Source organism: Mastacembelus armatus, chromosome 15 (genome assembly GCF_900324485.2).
Source record: "Mastacembelus armatus chromosome 15, fMasArm1.2, whole genome shotgun sequence".
NCBI lineage: Eukaryota > Metazoa > Chordata > Actinopteri > Synbranchiformes > Mastacembelidae > Mastacembelus > Mastacembelus armatus.
Window position 1 is genome coordinate 14,346,302 of NC_046647.1, and position 16,681 is coordinate 14,362,982.

Genomic DNA, 16,681 nt, shown 5'->3' on the forward strand with positions numbered 1-16,681 from the left:
TCTTCAATTCTCATTGGTACTGTATACTGATCTTAGAAGGCAAATGGACAACAGCCTGGGCAGGATCAAAGAATATGAGGAACAGATGTCCAGGCTGGTACTAGTCCATCCAAACTGAAGGTTTATTTCTATATACTGTGATGTAGATTCTGCAACCCAGTGATTAGCCATTTAACAACATCTGCAGTTTTGCACTTGATAAGCCGTGCCTTCAGCTGTATTCATCAATACAGTTCTGTCTCTGTGTACACAATCAAGCTCCATTGAGCCATCAGTCAAATATGAGCATCTGTTTCTTAGAATGGCTCTTCACTGTTTTACACTTCAGGATGCTCTCTCACACTGCCCGCTTGTTTCTTCTGTCATTTTTATTCTTCATTGTAAGTCATTTGTTATAACATCACATCCTAGAAGGTACAGCATGAAGAAATCTGAGGAGGTACAAGATTTCTCTGCCATCTGCAGTGCACATCTTTCTCTGTGCCAGCAAACTTCAAAGATCTATGAATTTTTTAGATATTCCCCCTCAATGCCTCCTCTCTCCTCACACCTAATATCATTAATGTGTTTCACAATGTACCAGTTGGTGTTGTACTACTTTGTCCATTACATTATTTCCATAATAGAGGAGTGTGATAAGAAAAACACAGTGCCAGTGTAAAACACTCTCTTGCATGCAGCAGCAAATTTGTCATAAGCGAGCTCGGATGGACAGTGAAGGACAGATGGCTTTCTTACTACAGTGTTTGGTTTATTTGGATGATTACAAATAGATGTTGTCAAACATGATGCCTCCTCAGTTTTGAAATGCTCTTCAAGGTGTGACAGAATGCGTTTTAATAGCTTAATCTGATTTGGTCTGATTCGCTAATGGATGAAAGTGGAACTGATGTTTACAAGCAAACAAGTACATCTTTGATTTTTCATGTGGTGTTACTGACTTAAGGTTACATTAGTGGCATGCTGTGGTTTTTTGTGTGCTTAAATATAGCATCTTTTTGTTGTTAGAACTATTTGCAGGCCACAGTTTGTCTGACAGGATAATAATGTGAGTAATACTTTAAATGAACCAGTGAATTAAATAAAATCAGCTTGGGTCAAACCAAATTCTTAATTGTGCCGTGATGTCAAAATGCCCTGTGGAGCTTTTTTGTAAGGAAACGATTGTTATGCCTGTATTCAATGTTAATCAAGAAAAGACATTGACGTAACAAATATGTTTAATGTATTTCCTTCCTTATAAAACCTTTGAAAAGAACATTTGAAAAGGATTTTAAATGTAGCACTGGCCACTTCCCTGCCTTTCCAGGTGCATTACACAATATCTTAGGATGTTACTACCACCTGTAGATCAGCATAAATGTCTTTGAACGACAGAGGACAAGGTTCACAGGGTGTGAACTTCTCCTTCAAGTTCTCTTCTTTCTTTATTTGTACAATTACATCTTTGTGAGTACAGTCGAGCATTGTACACTCTAAATATGATCACGGAATGATGTCTGGAATGGTTATCCTCAGTGTGTATGATTCACTTGCATCTCGCCCCTCTCTCTGACAGCCAGTTTTTCAGCAGGCCTCTGAGTGTGGTCGCTCAAAACAGCTATATAGCATGTTTGTCTTCAGGCATGGTTGGATGACACACGGTATGACCTGGTTTGTTTTGAGCACGCTGACAGCTGTAGTCTCAGACCTACAGCTAATCTCTCCTACTGTTATCCTGCAGTAGCATGTATTACTTTTAAGATTAAAGAATTAACAGAATACAGATGTCAGAGAAGTCACCATCTTGTAATATCATACTGAGCTACATCGCTCAGCTTTTGCTGACGGATTTCAACTAAAACACTCCAGAGCTAACAGCCATCATTCCTAACTCTCTAACCTCACAAACAAATATTTAAATGTGGTGCTGAATATGTAAAATGAGCTACATGATGTCTACATATTTTCAGGTTGAGAATTAAACGCAGTCAGTCACAGAGCGAGTGCTAGTGATCAGGTGTAGAAAAGGTTCACATTGATGTTGGAGTGAAAGAGAGCTGTTGGTCATCTATTGTACAGCGCTTTTGATGCCTGTCTCAAGCTAATTTACCCACTGTTTTGCCAGATTATATTAAGCAAAGTGAAAATCTGCATGATTTTGGCAGACTAACAATACTGGATTTTTTTAGATTGTTCTATCTGATTGTCTTGATGTTTATTTAGTTGGTTTTTTTTTTTGCTAACAATTGCCCATCTTTTTTAACACTTCGATGTGGTAGTGCATCATTTTCTATATTCTTTCCATGCTTGAAGTCACATCATCTAAACTGATTGGTAAAACATTCCTTTGCACTACAGCAAGCAGCTGTTGTAGTATTATCATCTGGTTTGACAGACAGATGGCATTATTACCATTTCATCTCAAATGCTTTCCAGATGCTTGCCAACAGATACTGGCATTACAGTATTTTCATCAACTTCTACAGTTTTTTAGAACACACAGCCTCCTTCCTCCTCTGGTCCCTAGAGAATCATCGTCCCTGGTGTACGACTGCAGAAGGATGTTGAATATTTCCCCTGACTCCTCAACATCTCCCTCCCAAAGGGAAAACCCTCTACAAGAGAAAAAGAGACAAGCGTTGAATCATGGATGAGAGGTAGCCAGCCAGCTATATGCCCCCTCCCTGGAAAAACACTAGTATTTATCCTCATTTGACATTGCTATGGTTAATGCCGTTGTTCCAGATTTGCCAGCCAGTAGGTTTCTGCCACCTTGTATTTTATAAAACAGCAGCACATTTTAGAGTATCATGATAGATAGATGATTTTTTTTCATCGTAAAATAGTAGTAGACTCTTACAGCATGTCCCAAACCTTTGAGCTAAACATCAGACGTTTCAGAATTTCTTCTTCTGACCTTCTGACCTGGCCTGGCATACTGTAGCTCTGAACAGAAAGTTTCAGTTTCTTCTCTGTCGTTTTTATATTTAATAGAAACAGTTGGTGCCTTTTTGGATGTGTTTTTCAATCCTCTGTGATCCACGAGGAACAGACTCGTTTACTGTCTTACAACTGAAGTGCCACAGACCGTATCTATCTGACAGTAAATAGTAAATGAACATATTATTTATTCACCCAACTTGGCAAGGCCCCTATCCTACAAAGCATTTTAGCATTTTTCAGCTCATTGTTTTGGTTTTCCCATCTGCAGTGTTACTGTTTTGGTTCACTCTCATCAGTCCTATTAAATTAATGTCCAGCTGTAGCAGGCAGCTGTTTTCAATGAAAAAGTTAGCTGCCAAATATTTACCTTATTTGTTGGGTGGGAAAAACACAACACCAAAGGTACTTTGTCAGCTTGATGTGAAACCAGGGAACTGTTTGCTCACACGTTCATCATAACAGCTTTATAATAATGTCAGTTATGTGTTTACAACTTGTTTTGCAAAATCAATTAATGACGCTTTATTTTATAATATAACCACCTTAGCTACAGTGCTAATGATACTAACAGTAGATCACCATGTTTCAGAGACGTAACAGTCTTTTTATAGCAAACCTGGCAGTAGCATCTGCATTCTGATATTTCAAATGAATAGGTCGATTACTTTTGTGTGATCAGGTTTTTATTGTGCAGTTCTGAAATTTCAGGAACACAAGTAAGCTAATTAGTTTTCTGTCCATCTTTCAGTTCGGTAAGTGGTCACAAGTGATTGGCTGTGGCCACAAAGGTCAGCGCAGCAGGGATCACGGTTCAACAAATTTGAACTTTCAGTGCACCCCCACTCTGCTTGGTGCACCACAGACTTGTGCACATAAAAGCAGTTCTTCCACAATAATGTGAATATGCCATAGTTGCAGCACCACTCGTAATTCTAGCAGTACAATAGTAATAAGCATAGTGTTTTTGATAGTATGCTGACAGAGCAGTTGGTTCAATGGTGAGACTTTGATACAGGTGACCTGTAAGGCATGCTTACACGGACTCACTGGTGTTTGAAATAAACACATTGCTGTATACAATACAATATCAGTTTCTGGTTCATGTTGGTATAGTACTCCTGAGGCAAAACCTTCACTTCACTTCTCTGTCTACCTTCGGCTGTCTCTGTCTTCTAGACACTGATCTCCTATTTCTAAATCTACTATGATCTCTTGCTCCTGGTTAGTGGTGGGATTGTGTTCCCAGGGCGAGGTCTCTCTGTCTCTCTCTCTCTCTCTCTCAATCTCACTCTCTCACTCTCATCCTCTTGGTGGGCGGGCAGTGGGCGCGATGACTAAGCCAAGGTTGGCCATGTGCTAGAACATAATCCACTGAAAGCCAATATCCCTCCTGCCCACCTACCAGGATTTCATCATTTAAACAGTGTGCTGTCATAAATTAGTTGATAAAATAAGATGAAAGCTGCATTATTTTCAAATGTATTGTGCAAACCTTTTCCAAAAATTAACATGACAATTTATCTAATTGTTAATGTTTCCAGAGAGGAGTATAGATGTGCAGCTAAACCAAACCCATTTGACTGATCAGCCATGCACAGACAACTACATCGACTAGTTTAAGATTAAAAAAAACAATAATAAAAGACTGGTTTTAAAAGATCATGTTGTGGTATTAGTTTCAAATCATGATTAGCAACCAACAATTGTTGATACTACGTGCAATTTTGATAGCATTCATTATATTTATAATATATTTATTAAATTGCAGTTTAATAAATCATCCCTATAGTTAATCCGCCATCAGGGCAAGCCTGTTAGTGTTCAAACTTTCTGTCATTACACTTGGGCAGTGTAATCATTGGGCACCAGCGAGCATGTTTACTTAGACCAAACAGAGAGACAAGGAGGAAAAGGAAAAGGACAAGAGGAAAACAGGGAGGAAGAAACAGGGGGGTGGCTGAGTATGGAAACAGAAATGCACTGGGAATAGAAAAGAAGGGAGGATGCTGTCTATTTTTAGGTCCAGATAACATGAGAGAGAGGGGGCCTCACGCCTCTCCTCCTCCTCTCTCTATCCCCTCAATTCCCACATTCCTCCTTGGCACGTGCAACAGACACTCTGGATGGCTTGGTGTGCCCCGAATACCAATAAGTGAGAAGCAGCTGGATACTGGCAGACTGACATTCTTCTGCCTTCGCTAGTCTGCAGAACAGAGACAAGACAAGGACATGACACGCACACACGCACACTTCAGAGGACATAACAGTCAGGATAGACAATAAAGTGATAAGGGCAGACTGTTTGACGCAAGTGACAGTTGAACTACAGAGCAGTGAAGATGATGGACGATAGGCTTCGTTGAACCTTCCAAAATTACAGGCGCTCATCACATGATTCAGACTATCATCAGGTAGAAACCACTAATATAGTGATGCTTCAGACAGGCACACTGAAAGCTACTGTACCTCATTAAATTAAAAAGGGAAAAATTTAAAAATTAGATCATTGCTAAAGTTGGATGTACATTATTGCATGTCATAATTAGCAAGAGTCACAATGTTGTCAAGTTGTCCTATACAATTTTGAGGATTGGAGTATTGTAAATTTGGCTGCTGGAAAAAATAAACTGCAGTTTATGGACTGTATTTTCATTAATAGCAAATCATGCATATTTATCCTTACCCTGACTTGTCGTCTCTCACTGGCTTCAACGGCAGCTTTTCCATTACCACAGAGCTCTTGCTCGACATCACAGGCAATAGAAGCTAATATCAACAAATCAAATCAGTCGATTGCAGACAGAAGAAAGACCCTTCCCAACATTTCCTATTTAATTTGTCTTTTTTCACTATTTACCCTATAGCCAGAAAAAAAGAGATGTGCTCCCAATATAAAAGTCCCCAAGATCTGTGTTTGGGGTTTGCTGGGAAACATTAATGTCCAGTCACTGATTTACAGGCTGAGCTAAGAAGATATAGAGAACCTGAGATACAATATGTTCTACTTATCAGTGGTAGACAATGTGCTCAGAAAAAAATAAAACAGCAAAAAAATTTGTAAAAACTCTTTTTGGTTTTTATTATAACTTTGCTGCAGTGATGTAGTCAGTGCACTCATACTCATGGACCAGCGACCAGCACAGAACTACAGCAATACACACATGCACACACATATACGTGCTCATGTTCTGTCACTTGGCTAGTTAACTTGTGCTGGACACGTTGAAGTGTTTGAGATAATAGCCTTTGACAGACTGCTGATGTGGTTGTCATGGGGATGCCAACAAAACAGCCACCAGCCACCACAGCAGAAACAAAATAGAGGGCAGGAGAAAGCACAACCATTCTAGACAGCATTATCCTCAGGAATGTCATCTCTCAATTAGCAGATAAGACACTATGACTAGGAGTCAGTGTCTCGAGAGCCAAGATGAATAAAACAATGGTTGCAAAGATAAGAAGTTTTGATGTGTGGAACATTTTTGGGGTTGGTTTTGTTTTACATATAAGCTGTATTATGACTGTAATAGCCTGTATAGCACCTGTATAGTTTTAAAAGTAAACTTACACTCATGTTAGCAGGTACATGAGGCTGCATAGAACAGCGCTGCTTTGAGCTAAATGTTAGCAGGTATATGCTGTCTTAGTTTAGTAACTAGCATGTCATAATTTGCTACTGGCATTAAACATAGTAATACAACTGAGGCTGCTGGGAATGACATTAGTTTTGGAGGCATAAATCAAAGTATTAAAAAGATTATAAACATGTCTCATTGACTACAAAGTGATTATAATCCACTCTCTGGGAACACAAATGCCTGTTCAAAATTTGGCAATTAGGCCAATAGTAATTGAGCTATTTCAGTCTGGATTAAAGTGGTACACCAATCAACAGACTGACATTTCCATCCATAAATTGACATTGTTAACATGGCTAAAATCAGCTCTCATTACAACCACATGTACTTTCAAGAAAAGTCTATATTAATATGAATTTCCATTGCCAGCTATATTAGAATAACTGTGATTAATCATCTTGTTTACATAGTTGGTTAGATTAGATAAACAGACTGAATTCATTTAATGAGGCTGGCTTTCCTTAACCTAGATCCCAATTTACCTCCTCATATTTTACAGCTGACATCATTTTTTACACCTCCAAATATTAAAATAGATGAAACTAATATAGGCTGTTTAGTGTATGTTTTTCTGATTACATAACCAACAAGCTAAGTTAAAGCCCACATTTCAAATTAAAAACAATTTCCTACCTCCCTGTATTTAAATATAATATAAAACCACATAAATTTAACTATATAAATATTAGAATTCGTGCATAAACCTATACATATACTAAGTTAAAATTTGCCATTATAATGACATTATTGGGCTATTTTGTCCAAGTATTAGTCTTTTATAAGGACACATCTCTATAGTGAAGTTATTTACACCACAGCTGCTCACATCTTGTTTGGGGCTGGAAATCTTTATTATGCGGCATTTTTGTAAAGAAAGGAACAAAACGAGAAAGAAACAGCAAGTCAAGATGGCGCCTGAGGTTTATAGGCTAGGCTGTACTGTGTATGGCTCTGCTTCCTAAGCTGAACTAATGGTGTGAAGCTGTGAGCCTCAGTAGGCTGCAGGTGAAAGCCGCTCAGCGCAGTACAACCTGCAAGCTGGGAGTGTGTACGTCAGAGCCACAGTGATGAGATGAGAACAGTTTTAGTCAAAGGTGTGTCTCTGTCTGTTTGGCAAATGGAAATGTATGTCTGAAACATATGAAAATGTACCCTTTGGAACAATTGCTGTTTGACTTTTATTATTTCACTGGTATTGGATTTACGTGATGGCACTCAGTCATGGCAGGCTAATCACTGAGACATGATTACTTCTGGGGGAATGACTCCTCATTGTTGAGAGAGGCACAGAGCTGCAGGGGGACAATCAGGCCAGCACTCTCAGTTACATTTCCAGTCAATTTGGATGGAAAATGCCACATTCAATGGTTGTTTGTTTAGAGAGAGTTCCCAATAAAACTATGAGTCATGAGTGAATCATTTCACACAGGAGGAGAGATGACTGTGCTGCAGCAGGATCTAAATACATTCCTCTCTTTTTCTCTGTTTGAGGATAAAAGCTGACTGGAGTGGCATGGGCTCTGGCTAGGCCTCTGATGACTTCAAAGAGAGGCGAGGGATGTGAGAGGAAGGGACAGACAGACAGAGGTGGATGGATGCTTCACTGGTTAGGAACCAAACACTGGGGGAGGCAGAGAGGGATTGGGGTGGAAAGAGAATGAGAGTGCACATGTGTGTCCAGGTGAGTGAAAGTTAGTGTGATATTGCCAGTATATGAGAAACATCAAAGATCTGAACCTGAACAAAAGAGGACATAGGTGAATGATGGGGGAGAGGGAAATAAAAGAGAAAGGAATGAAGAGGGCAAAGTGTGAACACCAGAGTGAGACATAGACAGTGAGGGGAAGCTGGGATAAAAAAGTCCTTAGACTGATATATGTTTTCACAAGTCTAGACCAGAGACAGACGGACAGCGGCAGAGACAGAAAAGTGAAAAGATGTTTTGCAGAAAGACTACATTCTTGCTTCAGTTGTCAAAATGCACTACAGAGAAACTACAGTAATGCATGAAGTACTCGGCAAGAAGATAACAAGATTTCTTATTTCTTTTTTCTTTTTGAAATCTCTTGATGTGCAAATATGATTCTAGCTTTGGCAGTTATTTGAGGTTTGCTATGAAATATACATTGATTGTTTTGGAGAAAGACATTCCTCCAATTATTTTATTTTCCTCTGGCAGAATGTTTTAGTGGATGTAATCACAGATTTGAGAAGCCCATTTTGACATTTTCAGAACTAAATTTTTTGCAATTAGGGAGTGGTGTCATAGTTCATGTTTCACATAATGGATCTGATGTCTATTTGTTAAAAAATATTCTTCACAACCCAATTGCAAATGCACTTGATAATGTGATAATAATTGCGAGTGTTTACATTTGACTTATCAGACTGACACCACAATAGACAAAAAAGAAAGAACGCCCTAGACCCCTGTATAAAAATTAATTTAAGACAGGCTTATTGTTACAAAATATTTGAAACTGCAAAATTGCAAAATAAGAAGCAGACAGAATATCTACTTTCTACAACAAACAGAAACAAAATTTAACACGTCAATGCACAGAAACAAGCAGGCTGGAAATTTGTACAGCATAGATGGACTGTGTGCAGGAAGGAACAAACCGTCAGCAGAAACAACTGGGAAGTGCATTAGAGGGAGAGGCTGCATGGACACACTTGAGATGTAGATAGTGTATGTAGAGATAAAGAGTCAGGAGAGCACAGGTGGAGATATAAACAAGGTGAGAATAAGGGCAGATGATTTAGATGTTTTTGACAGATGCATAGACACATAACCAACGTGTGATGAATACAGAGAAATTTAGCAAAGAATTCAGATATACCGGTCACTCTGTTTCCCTCTACATGTTACCTCTCATTTTCTCTTATTCTTTGTAACCCTAACTGAGCATCTCATTAAGTCCATCACACTAGAGATGCCAGTAAATTCATTCATAAGTCTGTCTGGGGTTCTCCTATAATCTTTTGCAAAATGTTGAGCTGGAATTAAATGACCAGACAGAGCCAAAGCCTGAGTCAGCCTCTATCTTAATGCCCAGGCTTCCTTAGGCCCTTATATAACCCTAACAGACAAGACTAAAGACTCCAGCAGACATATACAGAGAGGAGAGCTTAGAGCAAGACAGGCCTAAGTATCTTTTCACTGTCTTTGCAGAGCAGCCCAAATCATCACCCAGTGCCAGTCCAGTCCAGTATTAAATTTTCATCTATCACAAGCTGGGCTACATCAAATAACATTATTTTTGATTTTATGTATGAAACAATTTTTTTTATCTTATGCAACTATCAACTATCAACTAGCAATGATGATTTAAGGTTATGCAAAATAACACACATACAGCTTACTAATTGTCACATTAATTCTCATTCCTTACAAGTATGCACAGCATGTTAATTAATGAGCTTTAGATGCAGCTGTAGGAAGATTTCATTACCTTTGAAAAGAGCAGATCTAGCCTTTTATCCTGATTTTAACTGTTAAACTCCGCTTACAATTTTCTGTCTCCAGCTTCATGGTAAATAGACAGATGAGTATATTTATCTTGCTAACCTTTTAACAACAGAGTACTAATGAGTAATAAAAGGTAGTCACAGTTCTAACTTCTTGTGAGAGTGCCACCTGCTGTATATACAGTAAACTCTGTCTGTCTGTTTCTTCTTCTCTGATAATTCCTCATCAATTCATATTGTCTCTGAACACCAAACATAGGGCTAAAGAGAATGAACTACCAATATAAACTGTACTGTACACATTCTTAAATTGGTGTTCTCAAGAAAACCTCCAGTCTTTTATGGTATTTAGGAAACTTATACATTAAATTGTGACATGATGCAGCACAGCTGCATGGGTACGCTTAGCACCCAGAACTACAGTACTATCAACTGTAGCACGTGTCACTAATGCCAGCTCCTCTAATTGACATTTCGGTCTTAACATCAGCAAATACTGACAAAATGAATTAAAACAGAGCCAGAAATGGCAATTTTCTGTCCAACAGTGTCTGCCAAACACCCACACTTTCCCTCAACTGTGTGTGTAAAAAAGAACATGCATGTTTTCATACACAGCAAAAGAAATTGCCTGGCTGGCAGGCTGACATACAAAGAGCCATACTTCACACACAAAGATTTCTCTCTGATCTGGCAATTATAGATCATCCCACCTCAACCCCCTCTTTCCCTCTTTCTCCCAGTCTTACTGATCTTCTGATTACAGATTGAGGGAGACAGGCAGTACGAGAACCCTTCAATCTGGCACTTAACTGAGAAAAAGCTGAAAATGTATTCAGTTCCTGCTGCTTTATGACTCATGAACAACGTAGGATGGTTGGGAAATTGTATTGATAACAGTGCAGGCTGATATATAGGAGATTTAACAGATGCAGATTAGGCTTGGATTGAAAATGCTCTCCAATGACAAGATCTCTGCAGTAGTCTAAAACAAGAATCTGTATTAATAATGGCTGCAGTTATGCATCATCAAACAGTACTGTATTACTGGTGTGTTGCAGTGATGCAGAGGAGAGTGAAAGTCTTGTTCCTGCAAAATGATCTCTTGTACACAACCACTTAATCAATTGACAAATCAATAGCATGCACTAATACCTTTGCACTGTTTGTTATTTGTGTTTGTTCATTACTTCATTAGAGTCACCTTAAGAGGGAATGGTTCAAATCTCAAGGTGAAACACCCTTTTCAGAAGTGAAAAGGATGGAGTTCCCTAAAGCTGAAAGCACAGAGTGAATGCTACCATTCTAAGAAGGAAGGCACATAAACAAATAATAATTTTTTTGACTTTCCCATTGACCATTATTATTCTCAGAGGGCAATTCCTGTTATATGCACTAGCCATTCTGGGCTGAGAGCAGTCTAAGACCCATAAATGCACAGTTGATTCGTTGGTATTTCCTACATAAATATTGAAACATGTTTATTAAACTAAATGAAGTCAGAGTTATAAACATGACATAAATCATTTTGTCAAGTTAAATACCTAAAGGTGTCTGTAGATATACTTGAGGCTGTATATTCAATTATCATCATACATGATTTGGTCATAATACCTACAGTTAATTAGTTTACATGCTGTAAAGCAGTGAAATGTGTAAGAACTCACACTATGAGTTATGTTATCTGCAGTAAAGAGTAAGTTGTACCAGGGAACTGTTAATCCAGAGATGCACAGTACCAACATTTATGTAAACACCAGAATGTAAAACAGTACTCTTCTATATCGACTCAAGATAACAATGACAGTGTCATTGAATTTTGCATGTGCTCAATAGGGAAAAAACAGAGCAGAACCAAACAATGGGATACAGGATTAATGGCTTTACGCAGAGACAGAGGCCAAACTGGCTGCTGGAGGAACAATTACTGTATGTCCGTCGACAGCTCAGATGTAAATAAGAGTGGGCTGGTGGATCAGCTGTCAAATACTACCACAGAGGAAAATACAGACTCCAGTGGTTACAGTATACTGCAATAAATGTAATCTTAACTAGTTATTTTGTGTGGATAAAATTATTTTTTCTCTAGAAACTACTGGAAACTCTGTCACTGTTGTAAGGCAAATTATTGAATCTTTCATTTAAATAAGTTAAACTCAATTCTGTCTCTAAACTCTATTCCCTGTGTAAAATCTTCATAGAAGTAAATTTGTGAGTGGAATTTTGTCAAACAACTGGTGAAGATGAGCATTTTTTACAGTGTTTAACAGGTTTTGCCAAATTTCTGTGGTGGGAGGAAGCAACACAACATTTTTAAACAAGGAATACCTCACATTTTATCTTGTGACATATAAAACCTGTGCCAAATTACTGTCGTATTTGTAAGGGAAAATGGGTCACTAACAGTAGGTAAGGTTGTAAAGGTGGGTGTCTGGTAAATGACAGTATTTCACATTGTTAACTGTGTTTCCAGCCTTTGAACTCATCTTAAGAATTTTTTTCACTTGGCTGGTTGATGCTGTTTTGTCCACCAAGAAGGTTCTGAGTTTGAATCATGCTCAACCTGAGACCTTTCTGTGGGGAGCTTGCATGTTCTCCTTCATATTTTGGTGTCAAGCGTACATACAGACATTAACATAATAGTGAACACCCAGAATGCAGTGGATGGTGAGAGAAGATGTTTCCTCCTCATGCGGAGTGGCTATAAACTTTGCCAGAGCTGTTTTAGGCTTGCATAAAAAATTCAGGACTTTCTTTTAGTAACATTTGCCCTACATACAGCATACACACATGCATTACTCATGGTGAACACATGTGAGCAGCCACGAAAAACTATGCAAGGATACAGAACACTTGATATTGGCCTGACGTGGTTAGTGTTTGAGCAGTAAGACATCACCAAGCCTTTTATATCCTGGTCCACTGAATCTATTTAGTCAGCATTCTTTGACATGTTTTGATACACTACATACTTGTTAGTGTCTTCCTTGTATTCAGTCCATCCACCCATACATCCATTAGCTGCACCCACTTATCCTTTAGAGGATCAAGGGGGGTCGGTTGGAGCTGATTCCCACTGGCACTGAGTGAGAGGCAGGTTGCATATTGGACAGGTCACCAGATTCATATAGTGAGTGATGACGTTTTCAGGGTCACCAGCAACTGTTGACAGTAAATCAGTTGATCTCAAAGCCAGTTGTATGTGTTTGTAGATGTGTGCCTGTGCTTTTACATTTCAATACATCTATATAAACATTCAGGATAAGTGCTTGCGTGTGCATTCTTTAGAAAAACAGACATCGCTGCACACATCTCCACAACAATCAGGTCAACACCTCAGCTCACCCATCCATTTTCATTAGACGTTAATGACAGGAAAGGAGGGGTGGCTGGGTCAGGGAGAAAGAAAGATTGAGAGTGAAAGGATGTAGTTATGGTCCCAGTGGAAAGACTATCAAACCACTATCTACTGTCCTCAACCATAAAACTCCCTCTGCTTATATTACATAATCCTTCTACTACTATACACTACTAGCACATTGTCAGCTCTTTAATAGATCTGGTTGCTTAAAATCAAGTGTTTTCACATATTGCTCTACAAGAAATCTGAGCAGCAAGACAGAACATAAAAGCATGTTTTCCACTTTCATTTCATCTGAGTCAGTGTGGGTTGCAACACCTCTGCCAAGTCATCTCTATCGGAAAAGCATTTGGGACACCTGTTCGTCCGGGCTGTTTCCACACTTCTACAGACATGGCTCTTCCAATTGCAGTTTGAGTTAAACACACTTCAGAAACACAGTGTCATCCTTGTTGCCTTCACCATGTCCTTTCATGCTGCTGTCTATCTGGGTCAGTCAGTGTACAGAGCCAAGCTGTGTGTGTGATGCGTGGTCAAGTGCTGAGAAGTGAAGGAGGGAATGATGTATCAAAACTTCCATGACTAAGATATTAATCTGATGAAACATTTTAGAACAAACAACTCCTTAAATCTAAATTCACCCAAATGAAAGATAATAATAAAAAATATGAAAATATGTAATTTAATTTTTGGGTTGCTGTAAGTAAAACTGCAAAATATATGCACAGGCTAAGGATGTTTTTCTTTATTGTGCTTGTATTGGGTCTATAGACCCTTCCTAGTATGATTGAAAAAGCAAGAGAAAGTAAGACTGCATATAACTGAATAGTTAAAAAGACCTCAAGTCAATATTTAATGCTTTTATACAGAATGCAACTAGTTTTCATGCCTCAGCATACTTTGACACTGATTCATATTAAAATGAAATGAATAATGCATAATAAAACTTACAAAACCCGTCACATATATCCACCTCCTTTAGCCTCAATATTTTGCCTACTTTATGAGCTATCTAGTTTACAATCCTGCTGTCTTGCTTTGGAAGGAGATTTTTAAAAAATGTGACTTAGAAAATAGTAAGCCCTCCTTTCTGTTACAAGCATAGCGACACTTCCAGCAAATCTTGTCCCACACTGGCAGTAATATTGCCTAACACACTGTGAGTGCTATCAAAGACCGTCAATCTATGATATCATGCTAAGCGTATCCTCTTCCTGGTGTGCAGGAGCTGTCGCAGATGGAATGGGAGCAGTCGCTGAGGGGTGAAGAGAATGAAATGAAGAAATTCACTCAATGCTTGAGTCATCCACAAGTAAGATGAGAAAATGATCACTTCATTGGTGCATGTGAGAGTGAAATAAAACACTTTATTGCACATCAGCCTGTTACATTCACATACATGCAGCTGCTGTTGCTCTGGTGTGATACTTCATGTTTAATGAATTCACAGGACATTGTGAGCTAGGAATCCAGCTATACTTAATTATGGAATAATGATATGTGCTTTAACTGAATTAGGCATTGATTTTCTGTGCAAAAAATATAACACATACAGCAAGGTGGAACAGGTTTACATTGAAACTGATCACACAAATTCCCAAATTATTGCAGCCTGGGAACAGAGTCCTCTACTGATGGCAACAAAAGCAATTTTCAAAGTGGCTAATTTGTAGGTTAATATTAAATTTAGCTGTTTTTGTCCAGGGATAAGAAAAGATTGCAACCAAATCTTAGTAGTTATGATGGCATGTTCTTGTATAGCAAAGTTTCACCCTTAATGTTTCCACAGGAAACTATCATTGAACCTCCAGCCTCACAGTAAGCAAATGTTATCTTCCCTGCAGATAATTATTTCATTAATCTGGTTGATGTTTGGGGCAGTACTGGATTAAGGTGTCTCAGCAGTTGGCCATTTCATTTCCCTCCCTTTCTCGAATTCACTAATGTAATAACAGATTTAACAGCAAAGAAATACACCACTAGCAGTGTAATGAACAATGCTTTAAAGGCTGTTGGCTTCCTTTTGGTGTCAGTTAAAGAGGCATCCTCCAACATATTAGCAATAAACACTGATGGTTTAACTGGAAAATGTGTGCATGCTTGTCAGTGTGTCCCACTGCGTTTATATATGTATGTATGTGTGTGTGTGAATCTACACTGATGTTATGCATGTTTTGTGAGAAAAAAAAACTGCATGTTCTCTCCATGCTCTCATCAAGCATTACAATCCTAAATCAACCATGTCACAAGAACACCGTCTTGTGATTCATATTAGCATTTTCAATTGCACAGCTCATTGTCAGAGAGACTCACACTCAGAAACACACATACACACACGCGCGCGCAAGCAGACTAAAAATAGCAGCTGCCTTACCTTTCTGTACACTATCATGTTGGGGGACTCATCCGCTACCCCGTTGGTCCCCTGCCCACCGCTGTTGGTCTGTGCCATGATCCAGTAAGTAAATCTGCCACAGGAAATGTCAGGTGCTCCTGTTGTGAACAGAGTGGGTATTTGGGTTCATTATAAGAACAATGGTACCTGAATGTGCTTCACCTCCACTAACAATTTACATAACTTCTGGTCTGGATCACATTTCAACAGATCTGACGTTTCCACATGGAACAGATGTGCACCGCTTCTACTCTGCTACACATTTTCACATTTCACAAGGGCTCGACAAGGACATTTTTTAATGAAAACTTTATACATACATTACATTTTGCACAAGATATGGCTACTGGTACAATGTGAATTCCCAATGAATGGGGCAAAAGTTCAACGTGAAGAGCAGGGACAGCTACAGTGTAGGATTACTATCACTCTTTCCTCAGATCTCAAGTCAAAATCAGTGTCTGAAACAGTGATAACCTTTTCCTGTTTGTTGACATGAGAGGATTCAGCAGCACTTCTCACGTCCTACATGGCACCTACTATAGGTACATCCTAAGATTGCAATGGGAAGGTAAAGTGAAGGCACGGACCCTGTCAACGGCAAATGCAGTAAAACAACACACCGTCCCTGGAGGAGGTGGGCTACTACAGTGCAGCTTAGATACATCCATTCGGGAAGAGCAGCCATTGTCAAAACGTGCAAGACTGTACAATGTAACGAATATCACATGCATGTTACAGCTTCATCAGTGTGTCTTCCCCCTCACGACATCCACTCGACAACCCTGGGAGGTTTAGTCTGCAACACTACATCGCCTATAGCATGCGAACAGCGAAGTCATGTAACCTGCTCTTGACATGAGGCCGTTAGCTCTACTATAGTGTTTCCCT

General features: G+C 39.0%; 1 protein-coding gene across 1 annotated transcript in view; it reads right to left on the reverse strand.

Moving 5' to 3' along the window:
* Positions 1–15,847, reverse strand: part of rgs7a (regulator of G protein signaling 7a) — a 39,255-nt gene extending 23,408 nt beyond the window's left edge. Inside the window, exon 1 of the mRNA XM_026309475.1 lies at positions 15,770–15,847. Within this exon, the coding sequence (XP_026165260.1) occupies positions 15,770–15,847 (78 nt within the window). The remainder of the gene's footprint in view (positions 1–15,769) is intronic.
* Positions 15,848–16,681: the final 834 nt, after the last annotated feature.